The 22,685-nt window shown below is 59.0% G+C and overlaps 3 protein-coding genes across 7 annotated transcripts in view; all 3 read right to left on the minus strand.

Annotated features, from left to right (window-relative positions):
- The window catches only part of CNOT1 (CCR4-NOT transcription complex subunit 1), a 58,004-nt gene extending 51,653 nt beyond the window's left edge, over positions 1-6,351 (minus strand). For all 5 annotated transcript variants that reach the window (XM_084294588.1, XM_084294589.1, XM_084294587.1 and 2 more), the window contains exons 1-2: positions 6,230-6,351; positions 755-1,029 (exon numbers count right to left, since the gene is read on the minus strand). In XM_084294588.1, the coding sequence (XP_084150714.1) occupies positions 755-856 (102 nt within the window). In that variant the 5' untranslated portion in view covers positions 857-1,029; positions 6,230-6,351. The remainder of the gene's footprint in view (positions 1-754; positions 1,030-6,229) is intronic.
- A 2,806-nt stretch (positions 6,352-9,157) lies between these two features.
- SLC38A7 (solute carrier family 38 member 7) lies at positions 9,158-13,394 on the minus strand. The gene is made up of 11 exons (XM_084294416.1): positions 13,111-13,394; positions 12,261-12,709; positions 11,938-12,136; positions 11,715-11,859; positions 11,406-11,504; positions 10,915-10,972; positions 10,470-10,584; positions 10,179-10,326; positions 9,905-10,104; positions 9,471-9,525; positions 9,158-9,390 (listed from the first exon to the last, which is right to left on the minus strand). The coding sequence occupies exons 2-11, from the start codon at positions 12,525-12,527 to the stop codon at positions 9,288-9,290; spliced, it is 1,389 nt and encodes a 462-aa protein (XP_084150542.1). The 5' UTR covers positions 12,528-12,709; positions 13,111-13,394; the 3' UTR covers positions 9,158-9,287.
- A 1,240-nt stretch (positions 13,395-14,634) lies between these two features.
- On the minus strand, positions 14,635-22,389 carry GOT2 (glutamic-oxaloacetic transaminase 2). Its single transcript, XM_084294984.1, has 10 exons — positions 22,256-22,389; positions 19,401-19,557; positions 18,108-18,236; positions 17,901-17,960; positions 17,648-17,809; positions 17,374-17,478; positions 17,088-17,238; positions 16,679-16,844; positions 15,621-15,771; positions 14,635-15,458 (listed from the first exon to the last, which is right to left on the minus strand). Exons 1-10 carry the CDS (start codon positions 22,318-22,320, stop codon positions 15,336-15,338), a joined length of 1,269 nt encoding a protein of 422 aa, XP_084151110.1. The 5' UTR covers positions 22,321-22,389; the 3' UTR covers positions 14,635-15,335.
- Between the last annotated feature and the right edge of the window lie 296 nt (positions 22,390-22,685).

Consider the following 22,685-nt stretch of genomic DNA (forward strand, 5'->3'; position numbering starts at 1 on the left):
AAATTTCATTCAAATCGCTATCGCACTGCAGCGGTGTAAGAAAAAAAAAGTTGAAGCAGCCCAGCTGCCTGCTGGGAACTGAACTAAACCCGTTTCTAAAACTGGCTCGGTAGCATTCACTTCCTCCTGAGTACTCTGCCCCGATAAGGGTTTTCAGCCCATCCTGCAAGTCAGAGCTATTTTTAAGAGGGTCAGCTGAACCACAATTGTTGCTCAGATTTTGGATCTTTCTTGGTTTCAATACGCAGCTACCCTGCCTGCCTTCTGAAAAACCAGGGGCAACACAGTTCCCTTGGCTCCACCAGCGTGCCACACTCCTTTGAAGCAGGTAAGGAACAAAAAAAGCTTCCATCCAAAGCAAGCAAAGGTATTCAGATGAACAATTTTTTCACTGCAACAACTGTGAACAGCAAATGTGTGTGGTTCCAACCCTCTCCCACCCAATTCTGTTCTTCAGGAGCATCCAGAAGTTGAAAACTTTAGCCTGAAGGAGTTCAGGGAAGCTTTGCACACCATACTCCAAGAGCAGGAGCTAATCCTAATATGCAACCACTAAATTATCCCGGTCTCAGGATAACATCCTGCTGCTGTATTCCACCGCTCGGCAAGCGAAACCAACAGGAACACCTCGGAGAAGCGAGCTGCGGTTCTTGGCGTCGGGGGAACAGAAACGTGCACGAGGAGAGAGAAACTCCATCCGACACTCCCATCGTTTCTTCCCAAAATTTCTTCCGCAGCACCTCTAGCTACTTACATGCTGTATTTCCTGCTGGCTGGCTCGGTAGTTTTTCTTGGTTAAATTGTCCACCAGGTAGCTGATTTGAGACAAGGCCAGCGAGAGCGAGTCAAGATTCATTGCTGGTTGGGGCGGAAGCAGGCGGCCGAGCCCGGCGCAAAATCACCATTATTCCCCTTTAGTCACCTCAGAGACAGGTTAATTGTTTTTCCCCCAATTAGCCTGTATCTGGTTGTGTTACTTTCTTCAGCTCTTCTTCCTCAGTTGTCTTCCTCTGTTCTGAAACATGGCACCTGAAAGACAAAAACCTGCATTAGCTTCGAGTCCTGGGGCAACTTTACAGCTGTGCTCCAGGCACTGCTGTTACCGTGTTGCAGATCATTACCCAATAAAGTTTTTCTTTCATTTCCCGATTAAAAAACCTTTAAAAAATGGACATAATATTAAAAAGCTCACGGTTTCTCTGCATGTTTGGATTTCCGGCAGAACACCATGCAGTGGAAACAAAACACAAACTCAGCGTTATGCCTAAGGGCCTTTTCTGCTCATAAGCTGAACTGCGGAACAGGAAAACTCCGGTTCACCAAAGATGTTGAGAACAGAGACATTTTTGATGGCTTAACTTACGTAAACCATTCAACGTAACTATGTCCACAAGGAAAAAGAAACGTTATTAAGTTTCCACAACACCAGCTCGGCTGTTTTCACACTCCCCAGCCACATTTATTCGTTTCAGCCAGAGGAATGCCCACCCTCTCAGCGCAGGAGAAAACAAGACGCATAATAAATGAGATCCCACCCAGCAACAATCGGGGGTCGCCATCAGCCAAGGCAACCATCGCAAATTTACAGGAAAACGCCACTTTTCAGCCATTTCTGCGGTATTTTCCCTCGCTGCTCTCCAAGTAGCATCGCACTCAGGCGCCCGCACCAAAACAAGGGATCGTGAATGAGCAACACGCGCCGAGAGCTGCAATAAACTAACCCTAACATTTGGCTTCCGCGGAAACAGCTTTCCAGCGAGCGAGAACAGCACAGCCTGCCAGCTTAATAAATTACTCTGCGAACACAGAACTTGGCACTTGACATCTCGTCTGTTAAATTACAGATTGCCAACGCGATAAAAATCGCATCCCAAAGCGAGTCCCGCGCAGCCAACAGTCAGAGGAGGCTCCCAGGAAGCTGGAAGGCGCCCTGGGAAGCGGCTCTGCAATTTGTCAGGGCTGGAAGCACGCTGGAGAGCCGCTGCTGTGAAGCTCCGCTCGATCAGGACACAAAGGTCACCAGGCTTCTTGCCAGGAGCCTGAAGATGCCGGTTGTGGAATAAAAACTCTTTCTTTGTGCTCTGGTTGCACGGATGAACGCCCAGCACACGGCTTCAGTGCCCCAGCCCTGCTGGATCATCAGCCCCACGGCCCTGCTGCTGCTGGGGCAGGGCAGTGAGCCTGAGTGAGTTGCAGGGTCATCCATTTTTTTTAAAGGAAAAAAATTTGCCAACTTCTGTATTGCAACAGAAACCCTGCGTATTCGGTGAAGCTACAGAAGATCCCACCTATGAAAAAAGCCCCTAGGTCTTACGACAAAACTTTTCCAACTAACATTGAGCACCTTCTTTTTAAGATTTCCAAGACAAGCTAGTAGTGTTACGAAAGGATTTCATAACATGCTTAAAACTGCAGCTAGGAAACTTGCCGTTTTTATTTGTGTACAGCTGGCAGGCTCCCTCACTACCTTACCTGCAGGTTTTTAACCCTAAAAGTTTTGTAGGAAGTGGAGTGAGTACACAAGTTACCAGGTTTCTCTGTAGCATGGTACCTGATTGGTTTTTGTAAGTGTTAAGTTAGTTTTAGAAAGCATCTGTGGACTAAATAGTAACTTTTAAAAGTACCACTAGACATCACAGGTGTATGCTGCCCAAGCAGATCCCACCAGCAAGGTTTAACACACCAGACAAACCTAAAGCTTCTGAAAGTATTTGCTTAAAACCAAACAGCTCCAAAGGCGCAGTGCTTCCAGCTGCAAAGCCCACCAAGCAGCACAAGCAGCCCAGCAACAGCCTGGTGCGGGCTCAAGAGCAGGACCCACGCCAGAGCTCCAACCCTGTCCCTCTGACAACACTCCCTGAAGCTTCAGAGCGTGCCTCTCCGGCCGCTAGGAATAAAACCAAACATTTCTCTGGGTATTGTTCCTCGGACTGAAGCAACCAGCACAGCATCGCACCCACCCCACCCCAAATTAAGCATTTAAGCCCTGGAGCTGGGCAGCAAACCGCTCTCCCCCAAGAGAGCAGAGAGCACCAGCCCTGCGTGCTGCGATCCCACGGAGGCACAACCACCATTCCCTCTTCCCAATCACAAAATCTGGCAGTGCCAGAGCCCACGATCGAGTCAAATCCAGGTTTTTCCTTCTCCAGGAGGCAGAGGGGACCCTGCAGCTCGAGGACGGAGCACAGCAGCTTCCTATTTACCCAGAGTAAGGCAGAGCCCCCAGGAAAGCAGCAGCGCACACAGGTAGCTCCCTGGCTGCCCAACACCAGGCTGAACGTCAATTTCTGCAGCAGGGATCGAGGAAGCTATGAATGCTATGCAAAGCAGGCTTTATTTTTAGATGCATATATTCTTGGTGGGAATCAATCTCCCTACCCTGGCCTCAGGAATTCAAGGAGCTCCCCGCGCACGGGGCACGCCTGCTGTCTGTACAGGTTCAGAAAATCTGAGCCTCGGCCAAAAAGACTTGACCAAAAATTTAAGTTTGCTGACAAAATCGGCAGCTCCTATCACACATTAATGGAATAAGGTATCAGACGCAGGACCTGGGAGCTCTTATTCACACATCAAAGCATCACCACTGGACGCTGCACAACACAGCGGATTTTTAAGAGGTAGAAAATACTTGCTGAAACCTGTAAGCACGAACACTTTCTAAGGAAATCGATGTGCCATCCACGCAACGTTTGGCAGGGAAAAGCTTCAGCTGATCCTCTTCAACACCAAAGCTCTGCGAGGTTACTATGTCAGAAATACGATACAATTCAAGGCAAGAATCCCAAAGCACAAAAGAGAAGACCAACATGTAACCAACAGCCAGGTTTGACCAGAACAAGTCCAGCCAAAACACTCCCGAATAACCCAAAGCAGATCTCTGGCAGTAACTACACCTCGCTGCTGAGGACGAGGGGAACAAATCTCAAGTCCTCCACGCATTCAGGAACAACCTTACGAAGAAAGTAACTTCAAACTTTAAGCCAAACTTTGGATTTTTTTTAATATATTTTTTTCAGAGCTAAATAACTACACTCCCTAGGTTTCAAGGGCTGTTTAAGCCATGTGTACTGCACAGGGAGGATAAAACAGCACAAGTGACAGAAACAGCAACGCAGTCACTGGCTAGGTTCTGAGCTCCTGCCACTAAAGAGCACACACTAAAAGTGCCACTGCTGAAGTTGTCCTTCAGAACACGGGCTCCTACCCGCTTCCTCAAATCCACACGCCAAGAGAGCACACAGGAGAGCAGCACACCTCTCCGAAGCCTCACGTGAGAAGTGCTCCAAGGGGGATGAGGGTTTTGAATCATGCCGCAGTTAATAGACTCCTGGATCTCATTTTGAAATCTACAGGGAAAAACCTTACAGCGTAAGTCAAGCAAAGAGAGAAATAAGCTACGGAATAATTTGCCTGGCTCAAATGTAGGTGTTTACACAGGAGAACCACCCACTTACTGGAAAGCTGCACACAATTCCAGTCAACTGGAAGCCACCGATGCTGCTCAGACACGTTACTTTCAGTTTCCACAGAGCGCCTGAGCTCAGCACGTACGTTTGTGCTGCTACGTTAAGGCCAGCTAAGCTTCAGGTCTGGAACCTACCTCAAAGACGCCAGGCAAGCATCATGACATGGCAACTCCAGGCATTTCACATCTCAACCAGGACTGTTTACAAACATCCAAGCAACTCTGACTTCCTACTTCCCCTTCAGTCCAACACCGCAGGATAAAGCTTCCACTGGAGGTGAGGACCCGCTCTCAAAAGCTCTGTGCTGCTTTGCCATCCAAGAAGTCTTTTAAAACAGTTAAAGGCTACTTCAAAGAGGCAAAGCAGAACTACAGCATCCACAGAACGTAAGAGAGAGCTGGTTGGAATCGCCACGTCCTCAGCCACAAATCTCAGGGGTAAGAATTCCCTACACCACGCTGTGATGCCTCTTCACAGGGTCACACAATGTCCCTATAAACGTTTCCTAAGGTGCACTTGCACAATTTCCCTTCCCTGTACTCAGTGTTTAACACACCAGTAGCTGCTGCTTCAGCACGACTTAAAAAGTGTTTGAAATCTAGGAGCACTATGCTAGAAGAAAAAATAATTAGGTATTTGTCTGAAAATAAGACAGGGAGATAGCAAGCTTGCTAGGAGCTTGGCTTCGAGAAACCAGAGCAAGAGGGTCAGTAGTTATCAGAATGCTTAAAAGCATGAAAGCAGAAAAAAACAAGCAAATAAGACTTGAGAAGGAACAGGCCCACGTCCTACCAGCTACGTTTGCTTCCTGTTTGGAAGAGTCACCTCACCTGGACCTATCCCACCTATAATTTAACTCCATGCCAATGTAGTTACCGTAGAAACAGGAAACACTTCAGTTATGTGCACTAAGAATGACTTGCCAGGAGTCACGCCTGTTTTGTTACCTGCTTAAAAAAACAAAAAAAAAGGGGGGGGGGGGGGGGGGGGGCAAGTTCCACCGTGAGCAGATGCCATGCTTCCTCCTCAGAAGTCAGATTCACGAGCAGACACCCCCTCAGCTCATCTCCTATCAAGAAATGAAGCGTCTGGCTCTGATTTTTTTGATTATTATCTCCATTTTGCTATAAACACAGCTCGAAGATCGTCTGAGCGAGTTGTTCACGGCTTGTTGGGGGTTAGGGCTGCTCGCTAACCCACCGGTACAACAGAACACGGGGCTCCCGGGGAGTAGCAACGACCACAACGGAGCTGCCTGACAGAGCGGCTGCCGGGACGGCCAACTGTTGATGTCCCACAGCGCTGCCATCCCCCCTTCTCCCACAGCCGTCCCTTGTACCGCACAGCCCGCCTGCAACCGCAGCACGGCGCCGAAACTCCCCTTTAGGGTCCTCCTGAGGGGGCTGCGCCTTCCCGGCCCTCCCAGGCGGCAACAAGCAGCGGGGATCCTCTGAGGGCACGGCCGGGCCCTCACGGCTCCCTCACGGTCCCCTCACGGCTCCACCAGCGGGCCGGGAGCCGAGGCGAGGCAGAAACCCTCACAGCCGAGCCCCCGGGGAGCCTCCCCACCTCAGCTCCCACAGCGCGGCCCGGCCCGGGGAGGCCTCATCCCCTCAGCGCCTCAGCAGCGCCTCAGCAGCGCCTCAGCAGCGCCTCAGCACCGCCGGGCCCCGGGCCTCCCAACCCCTCACCCTCCCCCGGGCCCAGCTCCGGTGCCCTCCGGTGGATCCCGGAGCCTCCCCTCACAGCCTCCGGGGCCTCACCTGGGGGCCGCCTGTGGCCGGAGCGGGGCGCGGGGCCGCGGCCTGTGCGCGCTGGGCTCCGCCGCTCCGCGACAAAATGGCGGCCGGGGTCGCGCGCTCACGTCGCGGCCTTTCCCCTCCCCCGTCCCCTCGCGGCACGCCAGCGGGAGGGAGGGGGGGGGTGGGTGGTGGCGAGGGGCGGGGCGAAAAGGGGTGGTCCCGCCCACCCGCGCAGGGGTTGGGCCAATGGGAGCGCGGCTCGCCGCGCGGTTCGGCCAATCGGCGCGGCGCGGCCTCGAGGGGGGGCGCTCGCCCGCCCCCGCTGGCCGCGCGGAGAGGGCGCCGCGCTCTGATTGGCCGCGAGGGTTGGGCCAATCGGGGGGGCCGGCTGGCGCCTGCGGGCGGAGCATGCGCGGCGGCGGCCAATCAGCGCCGGCAGCCGAGGCGAGGGCTGTCGGGCAGAGCCAATCAGCGCGGGGCAGGAAGAGGAAGCGGCGGGGAGCGCCAAAGGGCGCGAGGAGGCAGGAGGGGGGGGGGGGGGAGCGGCACCCCTCCCCCGCACCTCGCAGTGGTACGGCCCGCGCGCGGCTTCCCCCCCTCCCCCCCCGCCCCCCGTAGTGGTTCGGTCCCCTCAGCGCCCGCCGCCATTTTGTGCCCGCCCCGAGGCGGCGCCGGAGCCGACCGTTGGCGACCGTTGGTGGCCGTTGGTCGCCTCATGGGGCACGGCAGCGCCCCGCCGGGCCCTCACGGCTCCGGGCTGCCCCTGAGGCGGCCCTGCTAAGCCCCACGAGCTATGGCTGCCCGGCCCCGGGCTGTGGGGATGGGCCTGAGGGGCGCTGCGGGATGTGGGCCCGGCCCTGTGAGGGCTTCGAGGCCTCCGCCCGGCCCCCTGAGGCGTCCTGGGCCGGGAGCAGCCCCCCAGAGAGCACAGGGAGCCACACGCAGCACAACCGCACGTTTATTGATCCCGGTCAGCCGTGTTTACAGGTATTAAAGGCGGACAAAGGCCAGTAATCTGGTTACCTGCACTCCCACGGAGACACTGCACGCGTCCCACAGCCCATCTCCAGCCCAAGCCAATGCTGAGCATGGTTTGTACCCACCAAAGGCCCCAGTGAGCACCCCAGTCCTGCAGCTGGGCTCCCCTTCCTGCTCAGAGCCCTCCTGCTGTTAATGCAAACCCAAAAGAGACATTAAGGATGCTTTTGTCCACTTTTTTTAAACACCAAAAAGTTCTTCAAGCTCCTGCTCTTCAGCAGGAGAAGCACTGGAGGCAGCCTGTGCCTGCAGTGTTCGCACTCCCCTGTGGAGCACAGATGGGCTGTGTTTAGATGAGACACCCATTAACCCCAGGCCCTGAGGCTCCTTTCACCTCTTGTTCTCATCCTGGAAAAGCAAAGCGTGTTTGCACACACACACGGCATCCTCTGTCCTCCCTCCAGCTCTAGAGAGCTCCGCACACCAAAACACTTCTCTGTTCCCAGGCAAGCACACGGGTGACACAAATGGGGGGGCTGCTGGAGTCTGTTCTTGTCAAAGCTGAGGCTTGGAGCTACCTCGGAGGAGCTGGAGGGACACAATACTTCACACAGTCCCTCGAAACAATTTATTGGGGGGTTCTTTCTCATTCTCCATCTGGATTTTCCCCTCTTATCTCAAAGAGTGGTGGGGAATACTCGAAATGCAGAGCGGGATCTGGGAAGAAACATGCATTGGGGGCGAAGAGCCCTTCCCTGCAGCGCTGCGGGCTGAAGCCACCTCTCGTCAGCACATTTCCACACCGCAGGCACTGGGAGGGAGAGGTCACGCGCTGCCACGAGGACGGGCCCACGTGCTGTCCTCTCACCCACCGCCGGCTGGTCGCAGAGGGCAAGGAGCACAGCCAGGGCAACCTCAACGTCTCACGATTCACCTTAGGACACCTGGACGACGCACAAGGATATTTACACATCAATCCCTCCCTCCCCCAGGGATGTAAAAGGCAAAGATCTCGATTTTGAAAGTCTGATCAAGAGCAGCTGACTGCTGGGATTTCACCACCCCCAGCCCAATCTGCAGCTGGAGGAACTGAACCCAGAGAAACCATCAAGGAGCAGAAGTGAAACTTTCCAGAAGGGCTAAGGAGGAAGCGCCCAGAGCAACAACAGCCGGATACAGGGACTCAGCCGGACTGAGGGAACAACGTAAAATGGATTAACGCCGACTGCTTTATCCCTGAAGCATCCCTTAACACCTACACCTGCCCCATTCCTTGGACAGCCACCCGGGAAGAAGAGGATTTGAAAGTCAGAGATGAGCCCGGCCCTGGCGTAGTGCCTCCAGCAGGCCCTGCAGTCGCAGCACCTTCTCTAGTGAGTGCCAAGCCCCTGCGCGGAGGCTGGGCTGGCAGTGTAAACATTGCAGCGGCGCGGCGCTACCCGGGGTCCTCCCGATCCTCCTCCAGCAGCACGTTCAAACCAGGCTCAGCGTGCTGGTTGGTCCCTCTTCCAAACGGAAAGTGCAACCCAGGCAGAGGAAAATGGAAGAGGAAGCCCTGGCAGCACTGAGCTAGGACAGAAGACCGGCGAGATGAGCCACGGGAAAGCAAAACTCAAACCGAACCGAACGCTGGCAAGTTATGGCACGTTCCCTTTATGCAAGACGCTGTCTCCCTCCAACACTGTAGTGAGAACAAGGACTGGAGAGGAGTTCCCTTGACACGGAGGCTGCTTTCCTGTGCAAACCCCAAACGCCATCCCGTAGTGATGTCTGCCCTGGAGGGGCAGGAAGGATTTGACCTGGATGTCGGCACGGAGCGAGCGGGGATCTCCACGATCACAGCGCTCCCCTCCGCGGGGTCGCAGGTCTCCTGGTAGTGATGCTCTGGCTTCACCAGAGAGTCAGGGCCGAGGCGGCGAGCCTGACTGCCTGGTGCGTGCAGACAGTGAGATACGAGGCCCTGCAGGGCTCTTTCAGCAAAACCCCGGATTTCAGCGTTCCTCGTGGCTGCTCCCAATATACCCAAACGTTTCCTTCCCGCTCCCCCTTGGTCCTGGAGCAGGAAACGTGCTTCCCCGTGGCAGGCAGCCCGGAGAAGGCGTCAGGCTGTGAGATCCACAAAGATGGCATTGGCGGTGGTCTGGCCGAAGATGAAGGCTCCCAGGGTGACCATGAACACCCCGTAGCTGACCTGGGCCCACCAGCTGTGGACGCACAAGGACAGAGCGCGTTGTAGGTGGGACCTTCTCTACAAAATGCGCAGGGGGAGAGGGAAGCACGTTACCTGAGCGCCCTGGTTTCTTGGATCTCGGAGAGTTTGGCTTGAATCAGGCAGAGCCCTGAGAGGAAGAAGCAGCAAATTAAACCCAGCTGAGGACTGAACAGACGCCCTGCAGGCCAGGGAGCTGAGCTGCCACTGAGGCTGCCCTGCTGAGGGCAGGAGGGACAAATCCTCTCCTATTTCTCCTTGGCATCTTCCAGCCCATAGGAGATGTGCCACGGGAGAGGGGCAGAGCACGTTGCTGGCTGACGGGATACAAATTTTCCACCCCCCAGTCCTCACCTAGCCCCCTGCCTCTCCTACACTCCCAGTCACGGAGCAGAGACCAGTCAAACCAGTGGTCCTGCTCCTCTAAAGGCCCCCTTGCTCCCGTGTCCCCGTCCCGTCCCCTCCCTCTCTGAGATATGAGGCCAAGAGACCACCCCAGGACGCGGTACCTGGGAAGACGAAGATGAAGCAGGCGGCCAAGCCCCCGATGACGGAGATGACTTTGCCGATGTCAGGGATGAAGAGAGCCAGGAGAAGCGTCAGCAGGAACCAACTGACGGTCTGCAGCAGGCGCCTCCTCCGCTCCCGAACCACGTCCTCCTCCACCGTCACCCCGGTGTAGCGCAGCCAGAGGCCCTCCAGAACGGCCCTGCGGGCACGGAGCCGGGGAAGGAGGCTTCCAGCAGGGCTCCTCCTGCCCCTCCACCGCCGCCCTCCACTCACCGGCCGCAGAAATGCAGGATGGGGTAGGAGGTCAGCACGCACAGGATGATGAAAGCCCGGGCGAGGGCGACGGGGATGTCGTTGGAAGGGTAGGAGAGCAGCACGTCCTGGTCCACGCTGGCCCCAAACGTCAGGAAGCCGCAGACGCCTGCCGAAGGGCGCAGTCAGCGGGGGACATAGAAGGAGTCCCGTGGTTTAATCCCCTCCCTGTACCTCTGCTGCCCAGAGGATCTGTGTCCTCCAGGAGCTCGCCACAGCCACAGAAGCCACCCCGTGGTCCCCCTCACTTACCCGTGCCCGTATAGACAAAGAGAGCGATCACCATGGCCGCTGTCACCACCGCCCCCCAGGTCTTCACCTCCGGCTGCTTCATGCTGTTAAAGACGGGCACGCTGCTCACGTGGCACTGCCGGAGACACCAAGAGAGCGCGGGGACACGCGCTGGGCTGAGCCGGGGCAGCGGGAGCCGCGCAGGACCCCGTGCACCACACGCAGCCCCGGCAAAGCTCTGCCAGCGCTGCGATCCCCCAGAATTGTCACCGGAGAAGGCAGTGGGGGCAACGGGATTAAACGGGCCCATCTCTCCCCCACCCTGCTCACAAAGCAGCTCTTTGCCCAACTAAAAACCGCTCTCCTGCCAGGCTGGATCACACCAGGGACATGGGTTTTGGCTGAATGTCCAGGGAAATATCCCCAGACCAGATCAGGAGGGGGAGCGCCTGGCTCGTGGCCTTACCTGGAAGCCGAAGCAGATGGTGGGCATGGCGTTGAACACGGCCATCCAGCTGGAGGGGCTGGGGAGGGAAAAAGGCACCGGTCAGAGCAGGGGGATCGTTCCTCTGGTCATCTGCCCCCTCCTCAGCAGCCCCTCTCTCCATCCCTGTCCTCCTGTCCCCTGTGGTCTCCCCGGTCCCAGCTTTTGGGATTCCACCCCATCCCCAACAGCCTGCAAGATGTTTGCAGTGGAGGCAGACGGGGATGCTCTGATGTCTGACAAGGGTTCAGCTCAGGCCGCAGTGATGGGAGACCAGGACAGGATGCCTCCAACAGGCTTTTCTCTGCTCTTTCACCACCTGCTCCCACAAAACATGAGGAGACGCAGCCACCTGGAAGCTTTTGGCAGCAAAAAGGGACCTGGGAAGGGACCTTGGGAGGATCTGTCCCCAGCCCTTGCACCCAAGTCCCTGCCCGGCCCTGCGGTGCTGTCAGGGTCACATCTGCACATACCTGGTGGGGATCTCCACAGGCACAAGCTCCTTGTCAGGCCAGATGTACTTGATGATGATGACGGCCGTGACGTACCACGTGCCGATCACGCTCAGAGAGCTGTGAGAGGGGGCACAGAAAGCCCATCAGCGCCCCGCCTCCCAGCCCTGGGGACATCCCGGGGTCTCCTCCCGGCACCTCCAGCCCCATCCTTTTAAATTTTGGTTTAAATTTCGGTTTGGGGAGAGAGATGAACGTTAAAGGAGCGGCCGCGGTGTTTCCAGCCGTGAAGTTGCACCCAGACGCCTGGTGGAGCGTCCCCTCACCCACCTGGCGTACTTCTGGAAGCCGATCTCCTTGGGGATGGAGAGGGGCAGGATGAGGAGGAAGGCAGTGATGCTGATGGTGAACTTGCGGTCGGTGTACCAGCGGCTGCTCCCCGCTTCCTCGGGCTCCGTCACCAGCGCGGCGATGACTGCGGGGACAGAGGGGTTGTGCCTCCCGCCCCTCCCGTAGGAAGGGAGTTCGGCCGCTCGCTTTTTGGGGCACTTACTCTTGTCCTCCTGGTCTCCGATGATGATGAGGAAAGCGATGCAGGTGCCGAAGGTGTAGACGGCGATGGCCACCTCGCACAGCACGCCCGGCACCTTCCCGCACACCGCCCACACCACCTCTTGGTACGTCCGCTCGTTGCTGGCCTGTGAGCAGTACGCCAGGATGACCAGCCCCCCGATGATGAAGATCAGCATGCACTGCGGTGGGAAGAAGGAGCCAGAGCACACAGTGAGGCAGCAACAAGCCGAGGTCCCCAGGGTGCTCCGTGTCCCACGGGGCCACTCCAGGGCCACACATGGGGCCGTCCCCTCCATCTCTCACCATCTGCAGCGCGATGCCCGCGGCCACGCCGCCAGCCGTGTTGAAGGCAGCGGGGAAATTGAGCAGCCCGGCCCCGAGGGCGGCGTTCACCACGATGAAGACTGCGCCCAGCGCGGACGTGGCCCCCAAGCCGCTGCCTTGGCTCTCGCCGCTCTTGGGCACCGTCTCCACGCTGGGGCTCTGCAGGAGCCTGGCCCGTTCGCCGGCGTCGGCGCTCCACTCCCAGTCCCTGTAGTCACTGTTGATGCTCCCGGTGGCCTGAGCCATCTTCGGGCAGGATTTGTCCCTCTCGTGTCCCACTCGTGTCCCTCTCGTGTCCCACTAGTGTCCCACTACTGTCCTCCCACCGGGCTCAGCCGAGCAGCGTGAGGAGCGTCCCCAGCCAGCGCTGGATCCATCGGGCACGGGGACGGCACACGGCAGAGCAGGATCCGGGCGTTTCGCCGCTCCTGGAAGGGGACAGGGAGGGACAGGAACCTTCTGAGGATTGTTGGGAAACTGAGACACACCTCGGTGGCGTGGAGGGGCAGGCAGGGGGGTGGGCACCCCCCGGATCAGCCCTCCAGATGGATTTAAAAGACTGCAGCCAGCAGGGAGGTGGGACAGATGGCAGGGAAGGAGATCCACGTCCTCTGGTGGCACATGGATCAAAAATGTGGCCGGCCGGACCTGGGGCCACCCCAAAACCCTCTGACCTACAGCCTGCCATAACGAGGGACAGCGTGGGCTGACAACCGAGTGGGACAGAGCGAAAACGAGCTCCCCACGTCCCGGCTCGGGATCCCAGCACCCGGGCACCCAAATTTCAGCAGGGCTGCTCGGGGACGGAGGGCGCGGGCGGAGAACTCACCTCTGCTCTGTAAAATCCGGACCGGGGCCGGTGCCCGGAGCTCTGCCGGCGGTCCCGGGGCCTCCCCACGGGCTTCCCGTTCCTGCGGCCAGGAGCCCCGTGGCCACGGCTCCCGGCTCGCTGGGTTAAAGTCCGAGCCCGGGGGGCCTCAGCGAGCTTTGGGCACCCCCTGCGGCAAGGGGCAGCCTCGCATCCTTCAGCACCGCCCGGCCACGGGGCTACGGGGGCTACCGGGACCTGGCCCCTCCCGGCCCGGCTCAGCCCAGCCCCGGTGCCGGTGTCGCAGCCCCGCAGCCCCCGCTCAGCGCGCAGCCTGCCGGGGTTTGTAGGCTGCACCCAGCCTCCTCCCAGCCTGCGGGAATGGGGCGGGGGGAGCGAGGAGGGGCTGGGAAAGCAGGCGGGAGGAGGAAATTCTTGCGCTGGGAGGGGGGTGAGGAGCTGGAGGCTGGCCGGAGAGGCTGGGGATGCCCCATCCCTAAGGGTGTTGGACGCCAGGGTGGACAATGCTCTGATCTGATCTGGTGGTGGGGTCCCTGCCGTGGCACAGGGTGGATTTAGATGGGGTTCAAGGTCTCTCCCAACCCCAACCCATGCTGTGATTGCACAGCTACCTAAAAGGTGTGGGGGAGCTGGGGTCGGCCTCTTCTCACAGGTACCCAGGGATAGGAGCAGAGGGAATGGCCCCAAGCTGCACCAGAGGAGGTTCAGGTTGGAAATGAGGAGACATTGCTGCTCAGAAAGAGCAGTCAGGCACTGGGACGGGTTGCCAAGGGAGGTGGTGGAGTCAGCATCCCTGGGGGTGTTCAAGGAGAGGTTGGACGTGGTGCTTGGGGACAGGGTTCAGTGAGTGACAGTGGTGGTTGGACCAGGTGGTCTCGGAGGGGGCTTTTCCAACCTTAATGATCCATGCTCTTGGCCAAGGATCCCACTGAGATGGAGGAAGGTGGCAGCTACAGGAGCAGGGCCACAGTGTGGGGCTGGGCCCTTTGGGAACTCATAAAATAATCAACTGTGTAGGCAGCTGGGTTAGCTGCATGGGAGTCCCACAGCCCCTGCTGCATTTGGGACGAACACGTGGGCACTGCCCTCCCTGTTCAGATTGGGGTTTCACCAGCCCCGTCAGACTCCCTCTGCTGGCACAGCCCTGGAAGGGGACATCGGGTGTGTGGACGGGACAGAAAGCATCTGTACCATGATGGGAGGAAGGCCCAAGCTTGACCCCACCCTGCATCACTTTATTAGGATTAAAAAGCTCAGCGTTAAGCGAGGCACAGGGCATTTTGTCCTCACATCTTTACAAGGAGAGGATAGATTTTGAGCTACCAGCTCTGTGCTCGGGCTCCTTCTATCCCAATTTCTGGCATCACCAGACACGGGCTGAAGGGAGCAGACGAGATGACCACTCCCAGACCCCCACCTGAGGGTGGACACAGCTGGTTTGTGGCTGTGGGACACAGACCCTGGCTTGGAGGCAGAGCCAAGGTGCTGTGGGCAGAGCGGGGAGAGGCAGAAAAGCACAGAGAGCAGTTTTCAGAGAAGGTTCTTATTGAAGGGCAAGGAATTGTCACCTTATAGCAGGGGAAGGGAGGTTCAGAGCAGTGACAGGGGTCTGCCACACGCACCAACGCCACCGTGAATTACACTTGACAGATTTCCAGCTGCAAAGAGCAGAGCCCAGAGGGGAGCACGTTTTAGTAGTTACAAGTCCTCAGAGCCTTTACGGCCATTGTCGGGGGGCAGCTTCAGCGCTGCCTGGCTCTGAGGTGGAAAAGGAGGGGAGCCTGCAGCAGGATGGGTTCGGGAGGACACAGGAGTGATCCCAAACAGCCCCCCCTCAGCCCACCCCGCTCCCTGACCGCTGCTGCCCGGGCGAGCAGCCTCACAAAGCCTTCTCATGGAGAAATGAGCGTGGGCATGCCTTCGGTGCCTACGCAGGCAGGATGGCCGAGCGCTAACTGTTTGCTTCCTCCAGTGCAGACGGGTGCTGGGGCTGATGGGCAAAGGACGAGCAGCAGGGGAGGATGGCTGTGACACGGGGGAGCCAGCACTGCTGTCCCTGCTCCACAGCGTGGTGCGATTTTGACTAGGCTTCTACAACAACTCATCTACAAGATACATTCAGCAGCGGCGTTAAGTGCTGTGGTTGGAAGGTTTCTGCTTGCTTCCTTTCCTTCCCCTTCTTCCAGCAGCGGGGAAGGCCGACAGCTCCAGAGCACGCTCTGTCTTTACTTGGTGACCTGGTGGATGGCATGAGCCAGGTAACCCACGTTGCCCGACGTAACGCCCGCCATGGAGATTCGGCCGTCCTTTGTCATGTAGATGGAGAACTCCTTGATCAGCCGCTCCACCTGGGATGAAAGAGCAGAGTCGAAAATTCAGCACGACCTCTACTCTGGAAGATGTTCTTATCAAGAAAAACCTGTCCCTGGAGGCTTATCTGGCACCCACAGCCCACATCTTTCTGACAAGAACTGCAAAGAACACCTTGATACCAGGGGAATTGCGTTTACCTGCTCGGGCTTCAGCCCCGTGAAGCAGAACATGCCGATCTGGTCGGTGATGTGCTGCCAGTTGTGCGAGGATCCCTCTTTCTTGAGGTTGGACACCAGCTGAGTCCTCATGCCGATGATCCGGTCAGCCATGCCCTTCACCTCCACCAGCCTGAGAATTCAACCCAAAACCTGCTCAGAGCAGAGCTGTGATGCTCCAGTGCCACTCCCTATCCCCAGCTACCTGGGAAGCAACCCTCTCCACCTTGCACCCCAAAAACACAGGGTGTGCAACCCGAAGCAAAGCAAACCCCACAGAGCATGGACCTGTTGCCCCGGCTGGGCAGTTGCTTCTTTCTCCCAGCATCCAAAAGTGAAAAAAAAAAATGTTATTTATTCCGTTAACTGTTGGACACTACAGAAGAGTCTCAGCATCTCTCACTGCTGAAAGCCATGGCAGAACTGGAGGCCTCACGGCAGCACTACCCAAACACAAATACACATCAAATAACACCTGGGGTGTGCAGGGGTCTCCCACAACGCAGACAGCGCCAGCTCCACGGCCGTGCAGCGAGGAGACATCTCTGCCAGGTCCTGGATCTGGCCAAAGCAGTGCAGCCCCAGCGAGGCCCCGACACAGCCAGCCTTTGTCCTGCAGGGCCAGCTGCCACCAGGGACCCAGCACCCTGCAGGAGCAGCGCAGGCTGATGCCAGGAGGCTTGGGGCACGAGGGTTACATTCCTGAGCCTTTATTCCCAGGGGATTTAAGCTTCCACTTCCCCCACGTGAGGCTCAACGCTAGACTTGTAGCTACTCAAGTGGCTACAATGAGTTAAATCAGTCTTTTGTGCTCCCGAGACAAGCAGCTCTGCAGACTTCAATCCTAGGGAAGCTCTGTCGCCTCCTCTAGAGGGTTTTCTGCCTCAGTAACGCAAGGGAAACCCGCGTGTGTGAGCAGGGATTTCCCCAGAGGGCAGCAGCAGCTGGTGGTGCTGACTGTAACCCTGCAGCTATCAGCAGGGCAGGCAGCAAGCTCGGCTCCACGCCTCGCCTCATGGGCACTAGCAGCTCCCTCTTACCACTCCTTCCGCAGCTCGGGGGTGTTGAGGATGATGGAGGCGATGCGGGCTCCGTTCAGGGGTGGGTTGGAGTACATGGGACGGATGAGGATCTTCAGCTGTGACTCCACCCTCTTGGCTTCCTCTGCGTCGCTGCAGATCACCGTGAAGGCTCCCGCGCGCTCTCCTGAAACGGAGACAGCCCGGTCAGGTCCCAGCCTGTGGATATCCAGGGCTGGGGCAGGACTCCTCTGAACACCACGCTGATTTAGCACAGCCCTGCTTTCTAACGGGGTTCCTCAGCTCCCTCCTGCGCCCTGTTCAGTACCACAGGACAGCAGCTGGCACTGGGAGAACGCCAGGCATCTCTAGAAAGTCACTGGCTGCTAATCCAGCCTGGAATCGTCCCCGCACCACCCACCCAACTCACCGTACAGCCCCATGTTCTTGGCGTAGGACTGCGACAGCACGATGTTGATGCCCTGCTCGATGAAATGCCGCACGGCCCAGGCGTCTCGGTTGATGTCCCCGCTGGCAAAGCCCTGGTAGGCCATGTCGAAGTACACCAGGAGGTTCCGTTTCTGCCAGAGAAGTGACAGTGTCACCGAGCGGCCGGCTGGTGCTTGCGAGGAGACCCCAGGCACGTGAAAGAGGGAACCCAGAGTTGTGGTTTTCCCAAGAAGTGCGCAGCGTTCCCGGGACACCTCACTGCTCACCTTCACCATGGCTGCCATCTCCTTCCACTGCTCCTGCCGGGGATCCACTCCGGTGGGGTTGTGAGCACAGGCGTGCAAGAGGATGATGCTCTTTTCCGGAATTTTCTAAGGATGATGGAACAGATAATGAGGGATTGGCAACATCCGGGCACTCTCCTCAGGTGGAGAGATGAGGCTTGCCCTGGATGTGCCCTGCAGGGCTCCCAGCCTCCACTCAGCACCTCACCCATTCCCCACCTCACCTCCCTGCTTCCAGCTGTGAAAGGCAACTCACAGAAATGTCGTCCATGGCCCCAGCGAAGTCGAGGCTGCAGGTTTTGGGGTCGTAGTAGCGGTAAGCCTGGAGCTGCAAGCCCGCATCGCGGAAGATGGGTGTGTGATTGCCCCAGGAGGGTTTGGGTAGGTACACGTCGCGGCTGGACTTGAAGAACCGTTGCTGAGCAAGAGAAAGAGAGAGCGTTCAACAGCCTGGATCCAGCTCCCGCCAAAAGGATGTCTCTTCCTTCCCAGGCCGGCCAGGGACTCACCAAAAAATTGGCTCCAATTCGCAGAGATCCAGTCCCAGAAATACCCTGCACGGTGACATACTGCGAGGAGAGGAACACGAACAGGAGTCTGAGCAGACTGAGGAGCCTGGGGCTAACCAGCCAGCAGCTCCGAGGCACCAGCAGCCACGCCAGCCCTGCTTGGTGCCCACGTGCTGCCCACCCCCTGCTCCCCAGCCCGCTCCTTACCCGGCCGCTCTTGAAAGCCTCGCTGTTTTCGCCCAGCGCCAGCTCTGCCGATGCCCGGGTGAAATCGGCCAGCCCCCCGATAGGCAGGTACTCCTTGTCCATCTTCTTAGAGGCTATCATGGCCTCTGCCTGGAAAGGAGGACGCACGGTCAGCACGGAAAGCATCACCACGGAGAGGACGGAGGGCAGCTCACGGTCGCTTCTCTTCACATTTGCTCGCTCAGAAGCAGCAAAGGCCGACAGGAGCTTCCCCTCCCCTAGGGCCCATCCGAGCCAGAGGAGCAGCACATTTCTGGTGACACCCTGCTTTTACCATGGGACACGGTCCCCTGGCAGCCACCAGATCCCTCAGAGGAGGGCACCACTTCCAGCCCCGCACGAGCTAGCGCTGCTGCACAAGGACACACATTTCTTTGCCCACACTGGAACTGTCCCGCAGGATGGGGAGGCTTGGCTGTTATGGAGGAGCACAGACTCTCTACACACAGAGACACCCCAAACCAGGTAGGGCAGCAAGCCCTTCGTGGTGCCTTGTCATGCTGGGAAGGTTACTGAACTAGATAAGATTCAAAAATAAATAAAGAAATCCAGGAAACCCAGCCAATTTTGAAAGCAGCCTGACTGCCAGCCAGCCTTTGTTGGTGGCTGCCTCCAGCCTTGCTGATCTCTGCTCCCCTCCGGCAGCGCTGGCACCAGAACCAGTCCAAGTTTTTGTTTGACACAGCGTCAGAGAAAAATACGGCCACGTGGACAACTGGAGTGATCTGGGAACCCTGTTTGTGCTCTCAGAGTAGCGGGACGGACGCTGGCAGCGTTCACACAGCACCAGAAGCTCCTCCTGACACCACTTGGGCTCCCTGGGCATGACCCAGCTGCAGTGTGGGCAAGGGATGGCTTCAAATCCCACACCAGCGGCCTATTTCTACCCGCAGAGCCCCCGAAGGCTCCATAATCCCCTCAAGGGCAGCGTCCGCATCCAGCTCCCAGGCTGGCGTTTTAGGCTGGCTTATGGAGAAGCTGGGACAAAGGCTCAGCACAATTTCTAAGGCTAATCCGGCGAGGGGACAGCGTCAGCTCTTTCCTCAGCCCAGAGAACATCGGTTTGCTGAAGGAACACCTTGAGCTGCGCTGTGCTGGGGGGCTCCTGGACGTCAGCAATAAATTAGACAGCCCTGGAAGGGGCCAGGACGAATATTCCTGGTTTTACCCCTGGCCACGCAACCACCCCGTGCCCCAGAAGCGTTGGCACTGCCCGCAGAGCTCCCTGCACAGCGCCTGCAGCTCCCGGCTCACCTTGCGGACGCAGCTCAGCACGTAGGGCTTCCCGTTGTCGTCCCGGTACGCCCCCACGCCCAGGTTCATCTTCTTGGAGTTGGTGTCGCGCTTGAACGCTTCGGTCACCCCCAGGATAGGGTCGGGGGGACCCATCTCCACGTGGGACCACCATGAGCTGGAAGGGAAGGAGCAGCTCAGGGTTAGGAGGATGGGGCACAACCCCCCTGTGTCACCTCCAAGCACGGCAGGGACATTTTTGGGGGCCCAAGCAGAGCAGCAAGAGCGATGTATTCGCATGGAGCACCTCAGTGAGCTTCTTCTGAGATCCCAGAGAGGCTCTCGTGCATGAAGCCAACCTGCTGCTCCCACAGCGCTGGCTTCCTAGCAGCTATTTCCCCTCCCGGCCCTACAAACCCCGCCTGGCTCTCACACGGGGCTGTTCTGGCAATCAGGCAGGACGCTTTCTCCTCACTGCGATGAGCTCCTCGCAGCCAAGCACGAGCCCTCCCTGCGTCAGCTCCCGCTGCCGGGCGTCCTGAAGGCAGCGAGCTCCTCGGGACGCCAAGGCCAGGCTATAAAAAGCATCTCCTTGGGCCCAGCCTCCCCCCGGCCCGCTCAGGCTGCTGAAAACAGCAAGCACAACTCACAAGTCCCCTCATCTGGTTTAAAAACGGAAGTTTTTAGCCTCTCCAAACCCACGGAGGGGTAATTAGGACTCGTTGAGCACAGGATCAGCCTTGCAGGATGACTCAGTGGTGCCAGGACGCACCCCTAGCGGGACACAGCACATCCCTGCGTGGTTTACCTGGCCTGTGCTTATTTTGGCCCCGAGGGCTGCCCACCCAGAGGCTCCCGGTGTTGGAGGCGTTCAGGTCCTGCACACCTCAGCAGGTCACAGCTGTTGCAGCCAGCACTGATCCCGAGGGCATTTCCCTAAGCCCCAGGGCTCCCGAGTTAAGCACTTTTGTTCTGAGCCTTTCCATCAGCTTAGGGCTGCTTTAGGGCCTCTTTAGGGCCGATTTTCTCGTTCTCAGCCTGAGGGCTTCGGGGTGAAGGCAGCAGAAAGGCTCCTCTGCTGCTCCCAGGGAGCTGGCAGGAGGAAACAGCCCGCCAGGGGATGTCCAAACACACCCAGCAGGGATCAGCTGAAGCCTGCCCGAGGTGCTCGGGACCAGGGACCTAAGCCCTCAGGCCCTACCACACCCCTCGTTACCACCACGCGCCGTCCCTGCGCCGCATTCTAGTTTATTTCAGGCGATCCCAAGAGCGCTGCTCTCAGATAAAGGTCAGAGTTATAAACTGCCCAACCTCCCTGCCCACGCCGCGGGGCCGGAGAGGCGTTTTGGTGCCGAGCCCTAAGTGAAAAGCAGCTCAAGCTGCGGTTTCTCTGCCGGAGGTTTGCTCAGGGCAAGCCAGGAAAAGTTTTTCCGTCCACTTTTGGGCAGGAGTGAGTCAGCGCCGGGGCGTGGAGCGGGGCTGTTACCTTGCAGCCTCCCTGCTCTCTGCCAGGCCCTCCTCCACGTGCGATGGGGGGACAGGAAAGGCAGAAAACACAGCAGGAACCCCAAAAAGGAGCCTGCTAACAGCGTGTGCGGAACCCAGGGCTGTGCATTGGGGCTCCCAGCAAACTTTCCTCTGGGCAGGCACTCACGGCTCCACTGAAGGTTTCCTTTGTTCCTTTCCTTTATTCCCCACGCCGGGAGCTGCTTTCAGAGCCTCTGCCAAAGCCCTGCAAGCCCCAGCAGAGCACGAGGCCAAAGGCTCTGCGCCCGCGATGCCACAGCTACGGCAAATATTTACAGCGGGACGCCAACGGGACACTCCTGCCAGCCCCGAGAGCCCCGTGTGGCCATGGGGAGCCCTTGGTGGGCTCAGCCCCCTGAGCGCTGCCTCCACGGTGTCCCCAGGTGATGCTCTGTGGGTCTGGCTGCACCCCGTGACCCCACATCCATCCCTCTGCTGCCTTCAGAGGGGAGCCCGGCGCAGAACAGCTCCTGCGGGAACACCACGTGCCAGGCAGCAGCCCCCGACCCCATCTCAAGGTGCATGGGGTCCTTGGGCCCCCCTATCCCTGCTGCACACCCCCAGCCCCATTTCTTGGTGCACAGGACCCCCCCCCCATCGTGTATGCTGTACTTGGGACCCCACTGCACGCCCCCAGCCCCGTGCCCTGGTGCAGAGGAACCCCCTGTCCATCCCGGTGCCCAGACCTCCCCCACCCCATTATGTGACCCCAACCCCATATCTCACTGCACAGCGACCCCCTGCCCCATCCCACAGCGGGCAGCACCCCCCTGACCCCAATAAAGACCCCAGCTCCGTGTCCCGGCGCACAGAGCTCCCCAGCCCCCCTGCACGCCCCCAGCCCTATTCCCCGGGGGGCAGCGCCCCCCGCCCCAATACCGCCCCCCGCCCCATATCCTGGTGCACAGGGCCCCATCCCACAGCAGGCAGCTCCCCCCCGCCCCCATACAGCCCCCCCAGCCCCCTGCCCCATACGCGACTCTCAGCCCCCCCCCGCCCCATATCCCGGTACCCTCCGCCCCCCCCTCCCCGCCCCCTCCCCTCGCCCTCCACGCGCCCCCTCAAGGGCAGCCGGGGGCCGCCGGGCCCGGCCGCAGCCAATCAGAGCGCGCGCCCCCCGACTCGCCCGGCCGGCCCAGCCAATGGGCGCGCTGTCTCCATGGCAACGCCGCTCCCGCCCCCCCACCCACCGGCCTACGGGCCGCGCCGAGGGACACTCTTCCTCACCGCGAAGCCCCCCTCCCCGCCCCCCCCCATGAAGCCGCCCCCTCCCCACAAACGGCGGCGGCCGCGTCCCGGAGGCGGCGAAACGGCTCCGGTGCCGCCCCCACGAGGCCTCCGGGCCTCACCTGGCGCGGGCGGCGGCGGCGAGGCGGGGGGCGGCGAGGAAGCGGCAGCTCTGCAGCAGCGCCATGGCGGCGGGCGGCGTGAGGGCGGCCGGCAGATACAGCTCCCCGCGGCAGCGCACTGCGCATGCGCGGCGCCTCACAGGAAAGGCCACGCCCCTTCGTGGCCCCGCCCCCTCGCAGCTCCGCCCCGCCCACAGCGCCCCCTGGCGGCCTGGAGGGCCCCGTGCGGCAGCGCCCGGCGGGAGGCACTGGGGTGTACTGGGGTGTACTGGGGGGTACTGGGCGGTGCTGCACCCTGCTGGGCTGTACTGGACAGTGCTGCACCCTGCTGGGCTGTACTGGGGTGTACTGGGTTATACTGGGTTGTGCTGCACCCTGCTGGGCTGTACTGGGTTATACTGGGCTGTACTGGCCTAGACTGGGCTGTGCT

The sequence above is a fragment of the Netta rufina genome, assembly GCF_964035555.1.
Source record: "Netta rufina genome assembly, chromosome: 13".
NCBI lineage: Eukaryota > Metazoa > Chordata > Aves > Anseriformes > Anatidae > Netta > Netta rufina.